The sequence below is a fragment of the Bos mutus genome, chromosome 11, assembly GCF_027580195.1.
Source record: "Bos mutus isolate GX-2022 chromosome 11, NWIPB_WYAK_1.1, whole genome shotgun sequence".
In the NCBI taxonomy this organism is placed as follows: Eukaryota; Metazoa; Chordata; class Mammalia; order Artiodactyla; family Bovidae; genus Bos; species Bos mutus.
In genome coordinates this window covers 69,084,266-69,104,851 of record NC_091627.1, presented here as the reverse complement: position 1 = coordinate 69,104,851, position 20,586 = coordinate 69,084,266, and the positions used below count along the sequence as shown (strand labels likewise).

The window sequence follows — 20,586 nt, the reverse complement described above, 5'->3', positions numbered from 1 at the left end:
TCATTGAAATGAAGTAAATTAAAAGTTTTTGAAAAAACAGAATGAATTACTCAGTAATTTTCTTTTTAAAAAATTTCTAAGAACAGTTGGTAGTTGCCAGAAAGGAAAACTAATAAGGCCAAGAAATCATAAAATTAGAATAAGAATAAAGATCATTGTCTATTTATGATATTACATAAATAAATATATAATATACATAAATAAATATCCAATAAAGTATAGGCTTTATACTTTCCAGGTTTTATAAAAATTAATCTGGATCTTAATTATGGTAGAAATTGATATCTCATGAACAGAAGAGCAAGATATTCTTGTTACATGAAATACTTGTTATTCTTAATAGAGAAATAATGATGTTTTTCCTGGAAGTAAATATTTAAAAATAGTTAGCAATCATTTTTGATTGTGACATTAATTCCAGTTTATTCAGCAGGAGCATGAGATATCAGAAACTCTGCAAACTTTGAGGCTGGTCCTGTTCTCTAGCAGTCCACATCCCAGTCAGGGAACTGGACACGGAAACTGCCATCCGAAATCCAGGGTGCTAAACTCGAATCAGTGGTCTGAAGAAAGTGAAATGGACACCCAGTGAGAAAGTGTTTAATAGCGCTAGAGAAATGAGAGGTGTGTCCAGAAAATATGATGTTATCATCAGGTTTTTCAGTCTCCATACTTAGGAAGAAAAGACAGACTAAGCTTCTTTACCCAAGGGGGGATCCTTTTGAGACTGGGTGGGTCCTTGTCACTTTGATGTGTATATAATCCTTCTGATGTGTGCCTTCACAGGGTTTTGTAACAGGTGGAAAGGATGGAATTGTGGAGCTCTGGGATGATATGTTTGAAAGATGCTTGAAGACTTACGCCATTAAAAGAGCAGCCTTGTCAACTAGCTCAAAAGGTGCCACTCCCGAGTATGCGATGGATCTTTCTGTTCATAGAAATGCAAAAGATAGGAATAAAGTTCTTAGAAAACCATGACCGAATCAACTCTCCCTTTTTCTTCCACATTCAGAGCTTGTGGCCGTTGGTAGAAATATCACAGAGGATTGCCTTGTACTTAGTACTTTGGAACTATAAAAACAGAATTTATAGAATCACTATAATCATTTTATTTTTGTTATATTAAATACAGCATTTACAATATTAAATGCAGTATTTCCCCTCCTCAGGCTTGCTTTTGGAAGATAATCCTTCAATTCGTGCCATCACTTTGGGACATGGACATATCCTGGTGGGAACAAAAAATGGAGAGATCCTGGAAATGGATAAGAGCGGCCCGGTGACACTGCTTGTTCAGGTACTGCGTTTGCACATATTCTAAACCACAGTTCACGTCAGAGCTGGGCCAGGCTGAGGCAGCAGGGACACTTAGGACGCCAAATTAAAGGAGGTGTTCTCTCCAAAGATCAGGCAAACGCTGCGTTATCTATTTCTGTATAACAAACTGACACAAACTTAGCTTGGAGCAAAAACATTCATCATCTTATGGTTTCTCTGTGGGTCAGGAGTCTGAACAGTTTAACTGGGTCTTCTGGTTAACGTTTTGTAAGGCCGCGGTAAAGACCAGGGCTTTGGTCTCATCTGAAGCTTCACTATGGAAGGATCTGCCTCTACGATCGCTCAGGTTGTTGGCAGAGTTTTGTTCCTGTGAGTACAGGACTGAGGGCTTCTGTTTCTTGCTGGCTGTTGGCCAGAGGCCACCCTCAGCTCTCAGAGGCTGCCTGAAGTTCCTCATCACGTGGGGTTCCCCCAACATGGCTGTTTGCTTCCTCAAAGCGAGCAAGGGAAAAAGAAAAACAATGCCTTTAAATAATTTGAAATAACATAATCGTGTCATCACATACATATAATACATCCATCCCCTTTGCATATGTTATTGATTGGTAGTAAGGCTATAGGAGGGGCTTCCCCGGTGGCTCAGCAGTAAAGAATCTGCCTGTAATGCAGGAGCTACAGGAGACACAGGTTCAATCCCTGGGTCAGCAAGATCTCCTGGAGAAGGGCATGACAACCCACTCCAGCATTCTTGCCTGGAGAATTTCGTGGACAGAGGAGCCTGGTGGGCTACAGTCCATGGAGACTGAAGCGACTTAGCAAGCACACACCCACGAGGCTATAGGACATTCAAAGGAGGTGATTACACTGAGTGTGAAAACCAGGAGGAGCCTAAGGGTCACCTGTCCATCACAGTCTGCCCTCTGGCTACCAATTATCATGTCCCTACCACATGCAGAATACATTCCCACTCCCAGGATCCCCAAGAGCCTTATCCCATTAGAGCATCTATTCAGAGTCCATAATCTCATTGTCTGAATCAGGTTCAGATGTGGATGGGGTTTCTTGGGTATATTTCCTCTCAGTCTGTCAAAAATTTGTCAAACTAAAAAAAAGTATTTGCTCGGCACACACCAGATATATGTGTCTCTTTAGGTTTTGTGCATCATTCTAGTCTCAGCCTCAATTCACATAAATATATAACATACTCCTTACCCTTCCTCTCCCCTCAAAAAATTGATTCAGATAATACCAGATTAAAATAAGCATCTAATCAGATCAGATCAGTCACTCAGTCGTGTTCGACTCTGCGACCCCATGAATCGCAGCACGCCAGGCCTCCCTGTCCATCACCAACTCCTGGAGTTCACTCAGACTCACGTCCATCGAGTCAGTGATGCCATCCAGCCATCTCATTCTCTGTTGTCCCCTTCTCCTCCTGCCCCCAATCCCTCCCAGCATCAGAGTCTTTTCCAATGAGTCAACTCTTCGCATGAGGTGGCCAAAGTACTGGAGTTTCAGCTTTAGCATCATTCCTTCCAAAGAAATCCCAGGGTTGATCTCCTTCAGAATGGACTGGTTGGATCTCCTTGCAGTCCAAGGGACTCTCAAGAGTCTTCTCCAACACCACAGTTCAAAAGCATCAATTCTTCAGCACTCAGCCTTCTTCACAGTCCAACTCTCACATCCATACACGACCACAGGAAAAACCATAGCCTTGACTAGACGGACCTTTGTTGGCAAAGTAATATCTCTGCTTTTGAATATGCTATCTAGGTTGGTCATAACTTTCCTTCCAAGGAGTAAGCGTCTTTTAATTTCATGGCTGCAGTCACCATCTGCAGTGATTTTGGAGCCCAGAAAAATAAAGTCTGACACTGTTTCCACTGTTTCCCCATCTATTTCCCATGAAGTGATGGGACCGCATGCCATGATCTTTGTTTTCTGAATGTTGAGCTTTAAGCCAACTTTTTCCTCTCCACTTTCACTTTCATCAAGAGGCTTTTGAGTTCCTCTTCACTTTCTGCCATAAGGGTGGTGTCATCTGCATATCTGAGGTTATTGATATTTCTCCTGGCAATCTTGATTCCAGCTTGTGTTTCTTCCAGTCCAGCGTTTCTCATGATGTACTCTGCATATAAGTTAAATAAACAGGGTGACAATATACAGCCTTGACGTACTCCTTTTCCTATTTGGAACCAGTCTGTTGTTCCATGTCCAGTTCTAACTGTTGCTTCCTGACCTGCATACAAATTTCTCAAGAGGCAGATCAGGTGGTCTGCTATTCCCATCTCTTTCAGAATTTTCCACAGTTTATTGTGATCCACACAGTCAAAGGCTTTGGCATAGTCAATAAAGCAGAAATAGATGTTTTTCTGGAACTCTCTTGCTTTTTCCATGATCCAGCGAATGTTGGCAATTTGATCTCTGGTTCCTCTGCCTTTTCTAAAACCGGTTTGAACATCAGGAAGTTCATGGTTCACATATTGCTGAAGCCTGGCTTGGAGAATTTTGAGCATTACTTTACTAGTGTGTGAGATGAGTGCAATTGTGCTGTAGTTTGAGCATTCTTTGGCATTGCCTTTCTTTGGGATTGGAATGAAAACTGACCTTTTCCAGTCCTGTGGCCACTGCTGAGTGTTCCAAATCTGCTGGCGTATTGAGTGCAGCACTTTCACAGCAGCATCGTTCAGGATTTGGAATAGCTCAACTGGAATCCCATCACCTCCACTAGCTTTGTTGGTAGTGATGCTTTCTAAGGCCCACTTGACTTCACATTCCAGGATGTCTGGCTCTAGATGAGTGATCACACCATCGTGATTATCTGGGTCATGAAGATCTTTTTTGTACAGTTCTTCTGTGTATTTTTGCCGTCTCTTCTTAATATCTTCTGCTTCTGTTAGGTCCATACCATTTCTGTCCTTTATCGAGCCCATCTTTGTATGAAATGTTCCTTTGGTATCTCTGATTTTCTTGAAGAGATCTCTAGTCTTTCCCATTCTGTTGTTTTCCTCTATTTCTGTGCATTTATCGCTGAAGAAGGCTTTCTTATCCCTTCTTGCTATTCTTTGGAACTCTGTATTCAGATGTTTATATCTTTCCTTTTCTCCTGTGCTTTTCACTTCTCTTCTTTTCACAGCTATTTGTAAGGCCTCCCATACAGCCATTTTGCTTTTTTGCATTTCCTTTCCATGGGGATGGTCTTGATCCCTGTCTCCTGTACAGTATCATGAACCTCATTCCATGGTTCATCAGGCACTCTATCTATCAGATCTAGGCCCTTAAATCTATTTCTCACTTCCACTGTATAATCATAAGGGATTTGATTTAGGTCATACCTGAATGGTCTAGTGGTTTTCCCTACTTTCTTCAATTTAAGTTTGAATTTGGCAATAAGGAGTTCATGGTCTGAGCCACAGTCAGCTCCTAGTTTTGTTTTTGCTGACTGTATAGAGCTTCTCCAGCTTTGACTGAAAAGAATATAATCAATCTGATTTCAGTGTTGACCATTTGGTGATGTCCATGTATAGAGTCTTCTCTTGTGTTATTGGAAGAGGGTGTTTGTTATGACCAGTGCATTTTCTTGGCAAAACTCTATTAGTCTTTGCCCTGCTTCATTCTGTATTCCAAGGCCAAATTTGCCTGTTACTCCAGGTGTTTCTTGACTTCCTACTTTTGCATTCCAGTCCCCTATAATGAAAAGGACATCTTTTTTGGGTGTTAGTTCTAAAAGGTCTTGTAGGTCTTCATAGAACCATTCAACTTCAGCTTCTTCAGCATTACTGGTTGGGGCATAGACTTGGATTACTGTGATATTGAATGGTTTGCCTTGGAAACGAACAGAGATCATTCTGTCGTTTTTGAGATTGCATCCAAGTACTGCATTTCAGACTCTTTTGTTGACCATGATGGCCACTCCATTTCTTCTGAGGTCTTCCTGCCCGCAGTAGTAGATATAACGGTCATCTGAGTTAAATTCACCCATTCCAGTCCATTTCAGTTCGCTGATTCCTAGAATGTCGACATTCACTCTTGCCATCTCTTGTTTGACCACTTCCAATTTGCCTTGATTCATGGACCTGACATTCCAGGTTCCTATGCAATATTGCTTTTTACAGCATCGGACCTTGCTTCTATCACCAGTCACATCTACAGCTGGGTATTCTTTTTGCTTTGGCTCCATCCGTTCATTCTTTCTGGAGTTATTTCTCCACTGATCTCCAGTAGCATATTGGGCCCCTACTCACCTGGGGAGTTCCTCTTTCAGTATCCTATCATTTTGCCTTTTCATACTGTTCATGGGGTTTTCAAGGCAAGGATACTGAAGTGGTTTGCCATTCCCTTCTCCAGTGGACCACATTCTGTCAGATCTCTCCACCATGACCCGCCCGTCTTGGGTTGCCCCACAGGCATGGCTTAGTTTCATTGAGTTAGACAAGGCTGTGGTCCTAGTGTGATTAGATTGACTAGTTTTCTGTGAGTATGGTTTCAGTGTGTTTGCCCTCTGATGCCCTCTTGCAACACCTACCGTCTTACTTGGGTTTCTCTTACCTTGGGCGTGGGGTATCTCTTCACAGCTGCTCCTTACCTTGGAGGAAGGGTATCTCCTCACCGCCGCCCTTCCTGACCTTCAACGTGGGATAGCTCCTCTAGGCCCTCCTGTGCCCGCGCAGCATCAGCAGTATCTTAAAGATCCAAGAAGTGATCACATGTCACCTGATGAGTGACATGTGTCTTTGGAGGTGATGAGTAGATCATAGTTAGAGGTGGAAGAGGCCTGGGCAGGGACGAGGGGGTGGGTTCAGAAGGTGGAGTGGAAAGAATCTGCACTGCTTATCTAAGCTCTGGGACTTCCGTGGGTCCAGTGGAGGAGAATTGCCTCCTTCCCTCACCTGATGCCTGCCTGCAGGCTTGCTGTGTTAGGGCCGACCCCCAAAATCCCACTGAAAGGGGCCCTCTGATTTGCTACACCTGAGAGCAGGTCTGCACACACATCAGGTTTTAAAAATGCCTGTGCCCAGGCCCCACCCTGGCTATCTTGAATAAGAATCCATGTCTTACAATTTTTTCTGTGTTAGAAACAAACCTCAGAAGCTCTGCAGCTGCAGCCCAAGTTGAGAACTGAGGTGCGACCTTGAGAAGGGGTGACGTCTTTGTCCTCCAGCTGCTCTTACCTTTCTGTCCCTTTCTGGCCATGACTATTTATTTAATTTCATTGAAAATGAAGTGTTTCTTTTCAATCCCCAAATGTTTGAGACTTTAAATTATTTACTACATGCCATACTGCTAAATCGGAAAAGGCAATGGCAACCCACTCCAGTACTCTTGCCTGGAAAATCCCATGGACGGAGGAGCCTGGTAGGCTGCAGTCCATGGGGTCGCTAAGAGTCAGGCATGACTGAGCGACTTCATTTTCACGCATTGGAGAAGGCAGTGGCAACCCACTCCAGTGTTCTTGCCTGGAGAATCCCAGGGACGGGGGAGCCTGTGGGCTGCTGTCTATGGGGTCACACAGAGTCGGACATGACTGAAGTGACTTAGTAGCAGCAGCAGCAGCAGCAGCATACTGCTAAATATGTGTGTAAGATTTGTGCTATTCTATGGATTTAAACAGCATTTTAAGATTCAAACTCTAACATTTTCTCATGTTCAAAAGTAATATAGTTGAACTAATTTTGTCTAAATATGTTTTAAACTCAACAACAAAGTCTTTTCACCTTTTCATTCTCTTCAATTCTTTCCTGTATTTGTTTCTATCATTCTATTAATAGTTATCCAAGAGTGTCATTTATTGAGCACTTGACTGCATGTCAGGCAATACCATTGTGCAAAATTCCTCTCTCATCTCCACAACAGATTTGCTCGGTTGTAATTGTTTTATAGATGAAGGGCCTAAAGCCCAGTGAACTTCCCACAGCCACATCTTGAGAACTGGAGAGCTGGGCTTCGTACCAAGCTTTGTCGGGTACCAGAGCCTTTTCTTTGTCTCTCCACACATCTCAGCGTAGAGACTGCATGAAACAGTGCTCAGCCGGGCCCCCTGAGCCCTGGGGAGGCAGTGGAACTGGGAGAACCCTCTTCTCTCTTTACACGTCTGCCATTCTTTCCCTTTTATCTCAGCGTCTCTCTTTCATCTTCTGGTCAGTCAATCATTTGCCTTTTCCTCCTGGGTAGAACTCAGCAGTTCAGTTCAATCAGTGCTTGTTGTGCTCCTGCCAAGACCAGCCCTGTGCTGTGTGCTACCCAGGACAGAGTAGGACTGCTGAAGGGGCTGACAGGCCTGTGCTGAGAGGTGGACCCTGAGGGAAACTTAAGGAACAGTAGAGACGATATGGTTAAGACCATCAGCCATCCTGCTGTGGGAAGACTTCAGAACCACTTTTACAGTGTCAGTAGCTCAGCAAGTCAACATCACTTGGAATAGATTGCCCTTTTTTTTTTTTTTTTAAGAGACTACTTTAGGGGAAGAGAGAAGTGACAGGAGGTGAGTTCTGAAAATCCCCATTGTATATACTTCGAATATAATCAACTTTCAATTGTGCAGCTGGTTATTATCAGCTTTAGGGTGGTCAGGAGGAAAGGAAGGTCCCAAGCTCATTTCCTGGTGCCACTCAAGAGACTCCCTGCCCACCTCACTCACTGTCCATCCCTATGTTATACAGGAATCAAAGTACACAGTCACATTAGATTAAGGAAATACAACTTTTAAATCAATATATGAGGCAGTGATTTGAAAGGGTCTCAGAGCCCCACAACCCTGTCTTCAGTGTACAAAAGGACTTGGTCTGTAAAAGAGCTTCAGGCAGATGCAGTCTAGGGAGAACAAGAGAGGGCTCACACCTGACCCATCCTCAGACCATAGCCTTCATTGTGGGAGGCTTCCCAAGGGAAGAAAACTGGAAAACTGGGGATGTAAGGTGCTCCAAATCTAATAAACTCAAAAACAGTATCTACGCCCTTCTCAGATATTTGGATGTCAGCAGTATTGAGAACTTTGTATATTCTGCCAAATTACTGTTTTGCTCAAACAGCTTCCCAGTCAAACTGGGATCATCCAATTTCTCTTTGAAGAGCCACCTGTTCCCCCAAAGCATTCCAACTACAAACACCTTTCAGAAGACTGAGTATGGTCGTCTTTTTTGCTTTACTAAGCAAAGCCTTTTTATAATTAGCCACTAAAAGCAGAAATTCAGTAAACAATCTGGTCTGTTTTATTGTTCCTTGTCTAATCTATTCCTTACACTGCTTTAGTGAGTGATGTTAGAAGAATGAGATTCATTTTCTCCCTAATTATTCATTCATTAAATATATTTCATCTCAGTTATTATTCTAAGCCAGCTAAGTGTGTTTGTGATAAGACATTAGCATGTGGAATTGGTCCAATGCTTGTCAAGCCCCTTTCAGTTTTCTATGATCACTGAATAGAAAAATTTGTGAACAAATGCTGACCCTGAGTTATACCCAGGATACTGGAAATAAAATTTTAGATCTCTCTAGTTCTGCTCTGCCAAATGCTGTGCACAGAACTGAAATGGAATTAATTAGCAAGAATATTACTGTCCAATTCCTCTGATATAGATAAGCGGTACCTACATCTTTTAGAATATGGTTTTATGGAAGAAAGTAATTTGTGTCTTTGTGACCAAGCTGTGTTCCTAGGAGATACATACATACTGTGTTTATTCAGTGTCAAATCACAGGATAAAATGAGGACAATTCATTATTCACTAGGATGCTTCTACATGAGAAGATGTTTGGCATCATATAAACAAAACTTAGCAACATGAATCCATCTTTTGCTTTTCAGATGAATGCTTTAGTATCATGTAGGCCCAGCTTTAGATTCAAGTTCAAGTGAAAAATTTATTCAGTATAATCATTTTGGCTCAAGGAAGCTCAAACTGTGTGTGTTCCTATTTGAACCTGTTTGGGATTCTCTTGGGAAGGGCTCGCTGAGAAGCATTGAACTGATTTTTGTTGCCCCATTTCCTTCCTCACAGGGGCACATGGAAGGAGAAGTGTGGGGCCTGGCAGCTCACCCCCTCCTGCCCATCTGTGCAACAGTAAGTGATGATAAAACCCTCCGGATCTGGGAATTATCCTCCCAGCACCGTATGCTGGCAGTGAGGAAACTCAAAAAAGGTGCGTATGTCACCTTACACACCTGTAAAAGTGTTTACAACCACAAGTATTGGGTTCATTCACCCATTCATTCAGCTAATATTTACTTTGTGTGCCTATTATATGCTCCCAGATATGCTGGGCAACGGGGATTTAGTGTTTGTTGCTCCAGATATAACTAATCACGTGGAGGATGGTTCCAGAAGGCTGGCCTGATGCGTCCGTGCCCAGCTCTATTCTTTATTTCCTTGCACTGCATAGACATTTGCCACCTGGGGGCAATATGTCCTTCCTCTTCTCATCTGAATTGTAGGAGTCAGTTGAAACCCATCAGCTTGTAAAAAATGGTGTTTATCTTTATGTCTAACAGTCTGTGGAACTGATTTTATTACTGAAAAAGGAAACTTGGTTTAAAAATAATAGTTAACCGCAAGAAACAGATAAATATGTATTAAACACCTATATGCACGAGAACCAAGAGGTATACCAAGAAGTAGAAATTCAGCAAACGTTTATTGAGCAGCTTCTATGTATCAGACACTGGGGATCCCAGGATGAACAGTCACATCTCTAGTGTCAGAGATGGACAAGACTTGAACAGAGTCCCAGCAACAGCTGGTCCATTTAAATTGGGTAATTTGAAGAGTCTCGAAACTGGACTCCCTATGAAGAGGCAGGCAGGGTGTTGGGAAATGACCAGGGCTAGCGCAGGACGATGCAACTAGTAGTAGCTGGTAACCACTGCCAGCCCTGGGCCTGAAAGGACACGAGGTGGAACAGATGAGAGTGAGAGCTGTGTGAGATGGCAGCCTGGCAGGAGGCGGTAACCGTCCAGCCCAGAGGCTCAGCCAGCAAGCTGTGGCCCTGCAGGGAGGCAGCCAGGGGAGAACATGCCCCAACCTCCCTACCCTCTATCCGTTCTTCTCTAGTACCCTCCCTGCAGCCTCCTGCTGAGTACCCTCCCTCATGCTCCCCCCAACCAAACGAATCAGAAGCCAGGGAGCGAGGGAGCCTGTTGGTAGAGTCCATGCAGACCAGTTCCAGGCACAGAGCAGGGTGGAGAGTGTGTGAGGACAGACAAACCGAAGATCTCTGGCACAAACAAGGCGTCAGAGAGGCTCAGGGTAAGGCCCACTGCCAGGGACAGCCCCACTGAGGAAAATGAGAGCCAAGGCTCAAAGGATTTGTGAAAGTTAAGACAGGAAAGGATAAGATTGGGGCCTGGCCCCTAGACTGTTTGTGCTGGGTATTTTTATAGATAGATGTGGGGAGACAAGTCTCGGGGGATAAAGTGAGAAAAGGTGTCAAGACGGTGATGATGACAGTGGCTGACACCACTGAGCCAGTAGCCGCACTAGCACTTCGCCTGTGGTCTTCACGAGAACCTGGTGAGTAAGACCTCTATTCTTTCCACTTAGGAATTAGAAAACTGAGGCGCAGAGCACTTAAGTCATTTGCCCAAAGTTGCACAGCTAGTAAGTGATGGATCTGAATTCAGATCCAGGAGTGTGGCTTCAGAGGGCACACCTGTGGCCACTGCATGACGCTGTCTCCTTCCACCATATGGACGCACTTTACACTCGACTTCTGAGTCTTCATAAGTGGTGGAGCCAGGATTCAAACCCAAGTCTGACTCCAAAGCTCATGCTCTTATCTACTACAGAGGTGAATGATCAGGCTACTCGTTTACATTGGGGAAAATAACAGACCAAGGACTCACTGTGAGTACCTTGAATATCAGCCAATGGACTTTATTCACCAGGTTAAAAATGAGTTCAAAAGAACAACTACCAACACCTCTGAGATAGGATGGCCATTCAACTCAGTTTATAGCTGGTGTCCTGGTGTAATTATTAATAGCTCTCCCTTTCGCTCTCGGGTATCCTGGTTTGTGCAATAAATCTTTATGCTTGACCTAAGCTTGGTGACTCTCCTCAAGGGCAGGCTGGTCTTTCCGTTCTTTCAGCACTAGCACAATGCCTGATTCGTAGTAGGTAAATAACTGCAAAGTGAGTGGATGAAGAAAAGAAGGAGGTAGACTTTAGATGAGCCCATTTAAAGTTACTGGTGTGAATGTGGCTTTTCAGCCTGTTGGAAACAGTGGATGGGGAGGGAGGGGTGGAAACTCTGTTTGGAATGTCTTAGCACAAGGCTGCATGACTGTCCCATCCTGGGGCTGTGCTCATCAATATCTTGACAATAAAAGCATGGCCAAGGAGGGGGCATATCCTTAAGTAGGATTCCTATTTAACGTACTCCATATTCCGCATTCAGAAGTGCCTCCCATGACCCTGCAAAGCGTTAGAAAGCATTTGTCATGTAGTCCCCTCAGCCCAGTATTGGTTAGTTTTGCAGACACCTTTGGAGAGAATGTCCATACTTCATTCTTCCCATGACAGAAGAGACAGGAATAAAATCTTCCACCTCTAGAATTATGCATTACAATCCACAGCTCAGAGATTAGAGAGACTAAAAGTAGAACAACAAGGTCCTCCAAAGCAAATTTTGTGCGTAAAGCACGGTATAAAAAAAACAGTTTCTGGAAATTTTGTCTCATTCTTAAGTACCACATCTTGGGAGAAGAAATGCTAATTATATTAACCCTTTATTCCTTTTCCCTCTTCAATCCACTTGTCATTTGAAAACTCCAGGTCTTCATATATGAAAAAATGAATGGATAAACCTCAGAGAAATAGAAAACTTATTTTTAATATTAATGATTATTGTCTTTGGGTTTGGTGGTCAGAAATGTTTTAAATTATGAGGTTTTAGTTTGCAGCAGCAGTGTTAAAGACACAGTCACAGGTCCGTGACTAAATGTACATGTCCCCCCTCTTCATTTGTTTGGTAGCAAAGTCATGGATTGTAACAGTGCTGTTTGTGGATTCTTTTGTAGGTGGAAGATGCTGTGCCTTCTCCCCAGATGGGAAAGCCTTAGCAGTTGGCTTGAATGATGGGAGTTTCCTGGTTGTAAATGCTGACACTGTCGAAGACATGGTCTCCTTCCATCACAGAAAAGAAATGATCTCTGATATTAAATTTTCAAAAGGTGACAGCAAAAACTTGTAAAAATGTGTTGGGACAAAAAGTTGCAAGAGTGGATTCTTTTTAACTATTTCCTTAGCCTCTTAAGTTCCTGGAAGTAAATTCCCACATGAAATGCTTTGCTGTTAACCGCTCATTTTTCTTCATAGATACAGGAAAATACCTTGCCGTGGCGTCCCATGATAACTTTGTGGATATTTACAACGTCCTGACAAGCAAAAGGGTTGGCATCTGTAAAGGTGCTTCTAGTTATATTACACACATTGACTGGGACTCTAGAGGTAAAGTATGCTGTGGCTTTTAAAATATAATTTCAGTTTTTAAAAGTCATGTCCATTCATATACTGTTTCTAAGAGCAAACGGCAGTTTAAAGAGAAACTTACAACATAAATGACTGTAATTTTACAACCCAGAAGTAGCTGCTGTTAACACATTATTGACCGGGGGATTTTTGCAGAAGTTACTTCCTGTGGCCGGCAGTTTGTCCTGTAGGTGAATATTGAAACATCTCTGGTCAATGATGTTCGGGTAACAAAAGACGTATTACTATATCTCTGGTCAATAAGTTGTTAAAATTTTGAGTATTTTTCCATCTTTTTATTATTATTACTACTATCACTACCACTACTATAATTATTAACTCAGCCATTGAGTTTTAAGACTGTTGAAGATATATGATGCCTTCTGTTACCATAGCAAGCCACCTTCACCTCTGGGTCTGGCATACAATGTCCTTGCCTTGCATCTCCTTCTTAATGCTTTCCCTTTTCCTACCAATTTTCTATCTACCAGAGAACTGCCCAAGAAGTTTCAAGTCATTTTCATCCTCCAATGGAGGTAGGAAGCTATATTCAGCTCACCCAGAGTTTCTCTGATTTCTCTCAAAACTCCCAACCTATCCTCTCCCTCCTCCAGGTCATGCCCACAGATGCCATGGAGATTTATCTGTTTACTTATGTAGCAGATCTAGCTCTTGTCATGTGCAAAGTCTGAAGCCAGGAAATGTGGAAGGTCCAGAAGGGAGTGAGATGTGATTCCTACTCTCTGCAGTGTTTATCACTGAATGCGGGAACAGGCTGGTACCTGAACCACACCAGAGCACAGACCAGAGGGTCACAAGGGAAGTGGTGAGCAGGGGCTCAGAGTGGCCAAGCCAGCAGTAAGCACCTGGGGCGTTCTAGGGTGGATCATTTTGAAAACCCACTCCAGGGACTTGGCTGATGTTAAGAGTCCAGGGCAGGCATTTTATAATGGGCAGGTTCCCAGCTTTCAGCGAAGTTTAGTCCATGTAGTAGAAAGCAGCATCTCTGAGAAAAGAGCTCCCAGGGGAATCCATGGAGCCTTCATAGAAGGAGTGACCTTTGAGATGGATCTTGAAAGATGAGTAGAAGCTCAACAGATGGCGATGTCTGAGATCGGCGTTCCAGGCTGGGAAGGAACAGGTTGTGCTACCATGTGGCGGCGGGAAGAACAGGGGGATTAAGAAACAGTAATGCTGAGTGGCTGAGGGCATGAAAGGCAGGGGATGCTGCGAGGCCAAGACAGCAAGGAAAGAAACTATTAGGTCATGCTAGGAAGTTTAACCCTGAACTTTATCCTGTAAGCATTAGGTAACTCTGACAGATTAGAGTGGGGCTTTCCCTACCATCTTGGGAAGGGGGAGCGAGCCTGGAGATGGAAAGCAAGTGAAATAAACCAAGACAAAGAGATGACAAGGGTCTCAACCAAAAACAGGTATTTTAGAGATGCCAGTGTATTTCATGCATTTGTTGAAGTAGTGGCTGTAGACTGACCCTTCTGCCGAGCAGGAATTTCCTTGTAGCTATACGTACTGCGCTGGAATTTGGACTTAATCATTTACAACCCACAGGCGTTTTACACAGAGCAAGGAAGGCATGCGTGCCATTTCATTGTGAGAGGTCCAAGTCCCAACAAGGGCAAAGGGGATCAGATAAGTCCTGCTCACTTTCACTTCAGGGCCAGGCAGACACAGTGCCGGGGGCTTGGGCTGGTGTGTGGAAATAGGCAGGACGCGGGCCTGGGAGGCGTCTTGGAGCAGTGAGGCCCAGGAGGTGAGGGGTGAGTGTCAGCAGCCACTTCTCAGCCCCTTCTTTGATAGTCTCTGCTTTATTGTTTGCTTTTAAAAAAAATTAAAACAAGGATTTCATCCTGTTGGATTTCTGGCTAACATCTCTGGCTATGCCCTGTTGTGAGAAAGATTTAGAACACTGAGGGCCATCTTTATGCATATGAAGAGCAGAGTGTGATGAGTTATATTTAGAACCCAACACACACACACACCCCACCTGACACAGTATGTGAATCCCACCACTACAATGACCATTAGAGAGTTAAAGCCAATTATTATTTACATTTATGGAGTGAAGAACTGAGAGGAAATGGGACATAGGAAGAATATGTTTTGATTGAGGAGATTAAAATTATTTTTATTTGTGATAAAATACACATAACATAAAATTTGCTGTCTTAACCATTTTGAGTGTACAGTTAGTTCAGTGGTGTTAAATACATTCACATTATTGTGCAGACACCACCACCAGCCATTTCACCTCTCATCCATCTTTTCATCTTATAAAATTGAAACCCTGTACCCATTAAATAGTAATTCCCCTTACTCCCTCCCCCAGCCCCTGGCAAGCACCATTCCACTTCATGTCTCTATTAATTTGACTATTCTAGGTACTCCATATAAGTGGAGTCATACAGTATATGTCTTTTTATAACTGACTTATTTCACTTAGCATAATGTCCTGAAGATTCCTCCATGTTGTAACGTGTGTCAGAATTACTTTCCGCTTTAAGTTGAATAACATTCCATTGATGCTGGGAATGATTGAGGGCAGGAGGAGAAGGGGACGACAGAAGATGAGAGATTGGATGGCATCACCAATTCATGGACTCGTGGACATGAATTTGAGCAAGCTCCGGGAGTTGGTGATGGACAAGGAAGCCTGGAGTGCTCTGGTGCATGGGGTCACAAAGAGTCAGACACAACTGAACGACTGAACTGACTGACTATTCCATTATGTGTACATACCACATTTTGTTTATCCATTCATTGATCAGTGGATATTTGAGTTGCTTACAGTTTTTGGTTATTGTGAATAATATGGCTACAATCGGGGTATACAGTTCTTTTGAATATATACCCAGAAGCGGAATTTCTGGATAAAATTCCATTTTTAATTTTTTGGGAAACCTCCATACTATCTTCCACAGCAGCTATACCATTTTACATTCCCGTCAACAGTGCACAAGAGTTTCAACTGCTCCTCATCCTCACCAATGGTTGTTATTTTCTGGGTTTTGTTTGTTTTTGACAGTAGCTATCTTAAATGGCTATGATACGGAACATTGCAGCTGTATTGACACTTGGGGAAGGTTTTTATTTTTTTATTCTTCAAATGTGTTGTAGGCCCTGTGTCAGATGTAGGGATACAAAGAGGAATAAACCCTAGGTGGAAGGAACAAGACCTTGCCCGGGAACCACGAGCTGCCACCACAGAGAGGCCAGGCGGAGGTCTGCATGAAGGCCCTAGATGTAGAGCCGTCACTTCACAGGGAGAGAGGCAAACCTCACTATTTCTATAATTTTGCCCAAAGCTAGATAGAGTCTGCGATCCAACCAACACTCAGGGTGATCGAAAAAAACAGTGAGAGAAAGGAGGCCAAGGCCTTTAAAAAGCCACTTTGCCTCTCATCCTAAGTGGCCCCTTCAGTCAGTTAAGAGGATCAGACCAAATGGTTTCTGTGGCCTGAGAGGAGAATAGAATATTTTTGATTTTTAGGGAGGAGTTATACCATCTGGAGAACAAGAGCAAGTGTGCCCATGAAGCTTCCCTGGTTTAACTCCAGTTTTGTTGCCATGAGACATGTGTCATATCAATATTCTTCTGCTCCTGATACCCCAGTGCCTTCAACCTGTGCCAGGCTGCCTCAGGATCAGCCTGGCTCTTCATGCAGGGCCTGGAGGGCCTGCAGAGGGTAGAGAGCAGAATTTAGGAGCAGGGGTCTGTTTTGTTCCTTTGATTTTGTCAAAAATAGTGAACGAATTTGCTGGAGCCAGCTGGCTCGTCAGGGGCGGAACAGCTCAGCCGGCAGCCTCCGCAGCCTTCCGTGTCCATGGCAACCACAGGTCCCAGGAAAACCAAAAAGCACATCGGGGTTTTGCAGGAACATCAGCTACCTCTGCACAGAATGCCTAAGAAAGAAAACATATATATGGAGAGAGAGAAAACATGGAAGAGTATTTTCTAGAGGATGTTAGTTCATTTCCAGAAACACCAGGACTGTGAGATCGTTTACAGTTTAAGCTGTAATAGGACATCTGATTCCCATTTTCATTGCAAATGGCCTAATATGTTTGGTATATTAGGCACCAATTTTGGAATTGTTCTTTTTTTAATATAAATTTATTTATTTTAATTGGAGGCTAATTACTTTGAGAAGGCAGTGGCACCCCACTCCAGTACTCTTGCCTGGAAAATCCCATGGATGGAGGAGCCTGGTAGGCTGCAGTCCATGGGGTCGCTAGGAGTCAGACACGACTGAGCAACTTCACTTTCACTTTTCACTTTCCTGCATTGAAGGAAATGGCAACCCACTCCAGTGTTCTTGCCTGGAGAATCCCAGGGACGGGGGAGCCTGGTGGGCTTCCGTCTGTGGGGTCGCACAGAGTCGGACACGACTGAAGCGACTTAACAGCAGCAGCAGCAGTGGTTTTTGCCATACATTGACATGAATCCACCATGGGTGTACATGTGTTCCCCATCCTGAACCCCTCTCCCACCTCCCTCCCCATTCCATCCCTCTGGGTCGTCCCAGTGCACCAGCCCCAAGCACCCTGTTTCATGCATCGAACCTGGATTGGCGATTCGTTTCACATGTGATAATTTACATGTTTCAATGCCATTCTCCCAAACCATCCCACCCTCGCCCTCTCCCACAGAGTCCAAAACACTGTTCTATATATCTGTGTCTCTTTTGCTCTCTCGCATACAGGGTTATAGTTACCATCTTTCTAAATTCTATATATATGTGTTAGTATACTGTATTGGTGTTTTTCTTTCTGGCTTACTTCACTCTGTATAATAGGCTCCAGTTTCATCCACCTCATTAGAACTGATTCAAATGTATTATTTTTAATGGCTGAGTAATATTCCATTGTGTATATGTACCACAGCTCTCTTATCCATTTGTCTGCTGATGGACATCTAGGTTGCTTCCATGTCCTGGCTATTATAAACAGTGCTGCGATGAACACTGGGGTACACATGTCTCTTTCCCTTCTGGTTTCCTCAGTGTGTATGCCCAGCAGTGGGATTGCTGGGTCATATGGCAGTTCTATTTCCAGTTTTTTAAGGAATCTCCACACTGTTCTCCATAGTGGCTGTACTAGTTTGCATTCCCAAAACAGTAAAAGAGGGTTCCCTTTTCTCCACACCCTCTCCAGCATTTATTGCTTGTAGACTTTTGGATAGCAGCCATTCTGACTAGGGTGAAATGGTACCTCATTGTGGTTTTGATTTGAATTTCTCTGAAAAAGAGTGATGTTGAGCATCTTTTCATGTGTTTGTTAGCCATCTGTATGTCTTCTTTGGAGAATGAGCCTGAGCAGTGGAATTGTTCTAAGTTGTAGGTTATATAGATGCTGGGGTGGCATGTATGAATCGCTCTGTGGGTTATAAAGCTCTAGGCCCCAGCAGTATGTGATATACTGTACCTGCATCATGATGAGGACAGCTGTCTTTTTCAATTCTCTTATTCTGTGTGTGTAGACATTTCTAGTGAATAAAAAAAAAAGGTGAGGATTCTAAAAGAATAAGGTTACTGTTATTCAGGGGCAAATTATACCTGGATTATACAGAATTTTTGCCCTTTGCTTCTGCTCCCGTCCTCAGAATGTTTCCATGGTTATATATTACAGAGTAGAAGGCAGTGGAAAAAAAGAGTGGTGACCTAAATAGTTCCTCTATGCTTAAAAAAAAAAAAAAAGACAGTTTAATAACAGCAGTAACAAAAATTTGAGGAGAAAAACACATCCATAATGCTACCTTCCTAACACAATAATTGATTTTTTTTTAATTTCTTCATATCCTTGGTTTCAGAAACCCACTCAAGCTGGCTTAAATTAAAAAATAAGAATAAGGAATGACTTTATTGGAAAAATAGGGATATTTCATAGAATCTAAGAGCAGGAAGCAACATCTCCTGAGAAACTGGCTTTAGGAATGAATCAGAAAATGTCTGGAACCTAACCAGGGAGTGCCCCTCTCCCCTCCTCTCCTGCTCTGAGGGGCCCATCTCCACTGCTCCCCTGGGTCTCGTGCCTGCGTGTGGCGCCCCTCTTTGCACAGGCAGGCTTTCCCTCATTTGTTTGCACAGGGCCCACTCTCTGTCACCCCCAAATGTCACCCCTAGTCCCAAAGGCCACATCCATCTCCTCCCAGCAAGGCATCCACTGATTCAGCCTAAGGTTCCAGTTTCCCAGGAGAGAGAATTTGATTGCCCAGTGTGGTCACTCCTGGGTCAATGTCCACCTCCAGAGTGCAGATGTGACCACAGGGGCCCAGTCCAGGGTGCAGGGCAGTTCTCAGGAAGGGTGTGGGCTTGGGAGGTAGCCACAGGTGTATGGTGCTTGCCAAAGTGGCTTTTAAAAACATTCCTGCAGTCAGAAAGTACTTCACTGAGCTGTTTTAATAGGTTTTGGTCTGTTTTAGAAAGTATGATCTTTGAAACAATAGTGTAAAGTGAATTGTCAGGAAATTATGTATATTCTAAGAATGTTTCCATTGAGTCTTTTACTCCTGTTCCCACATCCTTTGTTATCTGCAGTCACTCTTAAGAATTCTAAAAGTCACTTTGCAGATATATCTAGTTCATTGGGAAAATATTGATTACTCATTTTCTTATAATGCTAAATAGCCAAAGCTGATTTAACTCTCATTTTCTTTTCTCACTTTGTGTATGTTTGGCTAGTAAGTCAGGAAAATGGGCCCATTTCAGAGAAAATGCTTTCAAATTTACTTGCTCCTCACAGCAAAGGCAAATCCCCCACGTCACCATGTTATAACCCAGCAAACTGGAAATGATTCAGGTTTCAGTTATGAAATGAGAGAACCTTGTTTTTAATTAGTCACTTAGAAACAGACCTGCAACTCCTGAAGGATAGCCAAGCTAGATTTCAGATCTAAGTGCTACCCACTTAAACATTAAAGAACATGGTATAAATCACAGAGTTCTTAGTTTGGTATTCATTTTTCCAGGAAGAACATTTCAAGACTACTAGATATAAAATATGGAGAAGGCAATGGCACCCCACTTCAGTACTGTTGCCTGGAGAATCCCATGGATGGAGGAGCCTGGAAGGCTGCAGTCCATGGGGTCGCTAAGAGTCGGACACGACTGAGCGGCTTCACTTTCACTTTTCACTTTCATGCATTGGAGAAGGAAATGGCAACCCACTCCAGTGTTCTTGCCTGGAGAATCCCAGGGACGGCGGAGCCTGGTGGGCTGCCGTCTATGGGGTTGCACAGAGTTGAACACGACTGAAGTGACTTAGCAGCAGATATAAAAGAGTTATGTAAGAAAGAGGGGGGAGGACATGCTAGTGTGTGTACACACACACACACACACACACACACACACACACACTAAATTACTTGCAGATAAAATGTTAGGATATCTGACATTTGCTTCGAAGTAATCTGGGGTGAGAGAATAAGTGGAGATTCCTGAAACAAGGCCAGCCATGTGGTAATTTACCATTGAGGCTGGACATTGGCTTTCTAGGGGTTTTTTTATACCATTACTTCCATATGTGTTTGAGATTTTCCATTGTTTAAAAAAATGCTGAAAAAAATACTCAAAAATATATCTTTTGGGTCATTTAAATTTTCAAGCTATAAAGAATCATTGATGTGGTAGGAAGAGAATTAAGAAATCTAATCGTTTTCAACATTAATCGAAATGAATCCAAGATTAAAATCCAAGATTTTACATCAGACCGAAAGACTATTTTTGCTCAACATTTTGTTTTGGGAGAAGTCTTGGATTTCTTCACAAGTTTTCAAGTAAAAAGGGAAGGGAAGAATGGAATGAGCATTTACAGTTTGTTTTATATG

General features: G+C 43.1%; 1 protein-coding gene across 1 annotated transcript in view; it reads left to right on the top strand.

The window, feature by feature from the left end:
• EML6 (EMAP like 6) overlaps window positions 1-20,586 on the top strand; it is a 286,960-nt gene that overhangs the window by 212,181 nt on the left and 54,193 nt on the right. Inside the window, 5 exon segments of the mRNA XM_070379563.1 lie at window positions 787-898; window positions 1,170-1,297; window positions 9,276-9,417; window positions 12,293-12,445; window positions 12,591-12,722. Coding sequence (XP_070235664.1) covers window positions 787-898; window positions 1,170-1,297; window positions 9,276-9,417; window positions 12,293-12,445; window positions 12,591-12,722 — 667 coding nt within the window.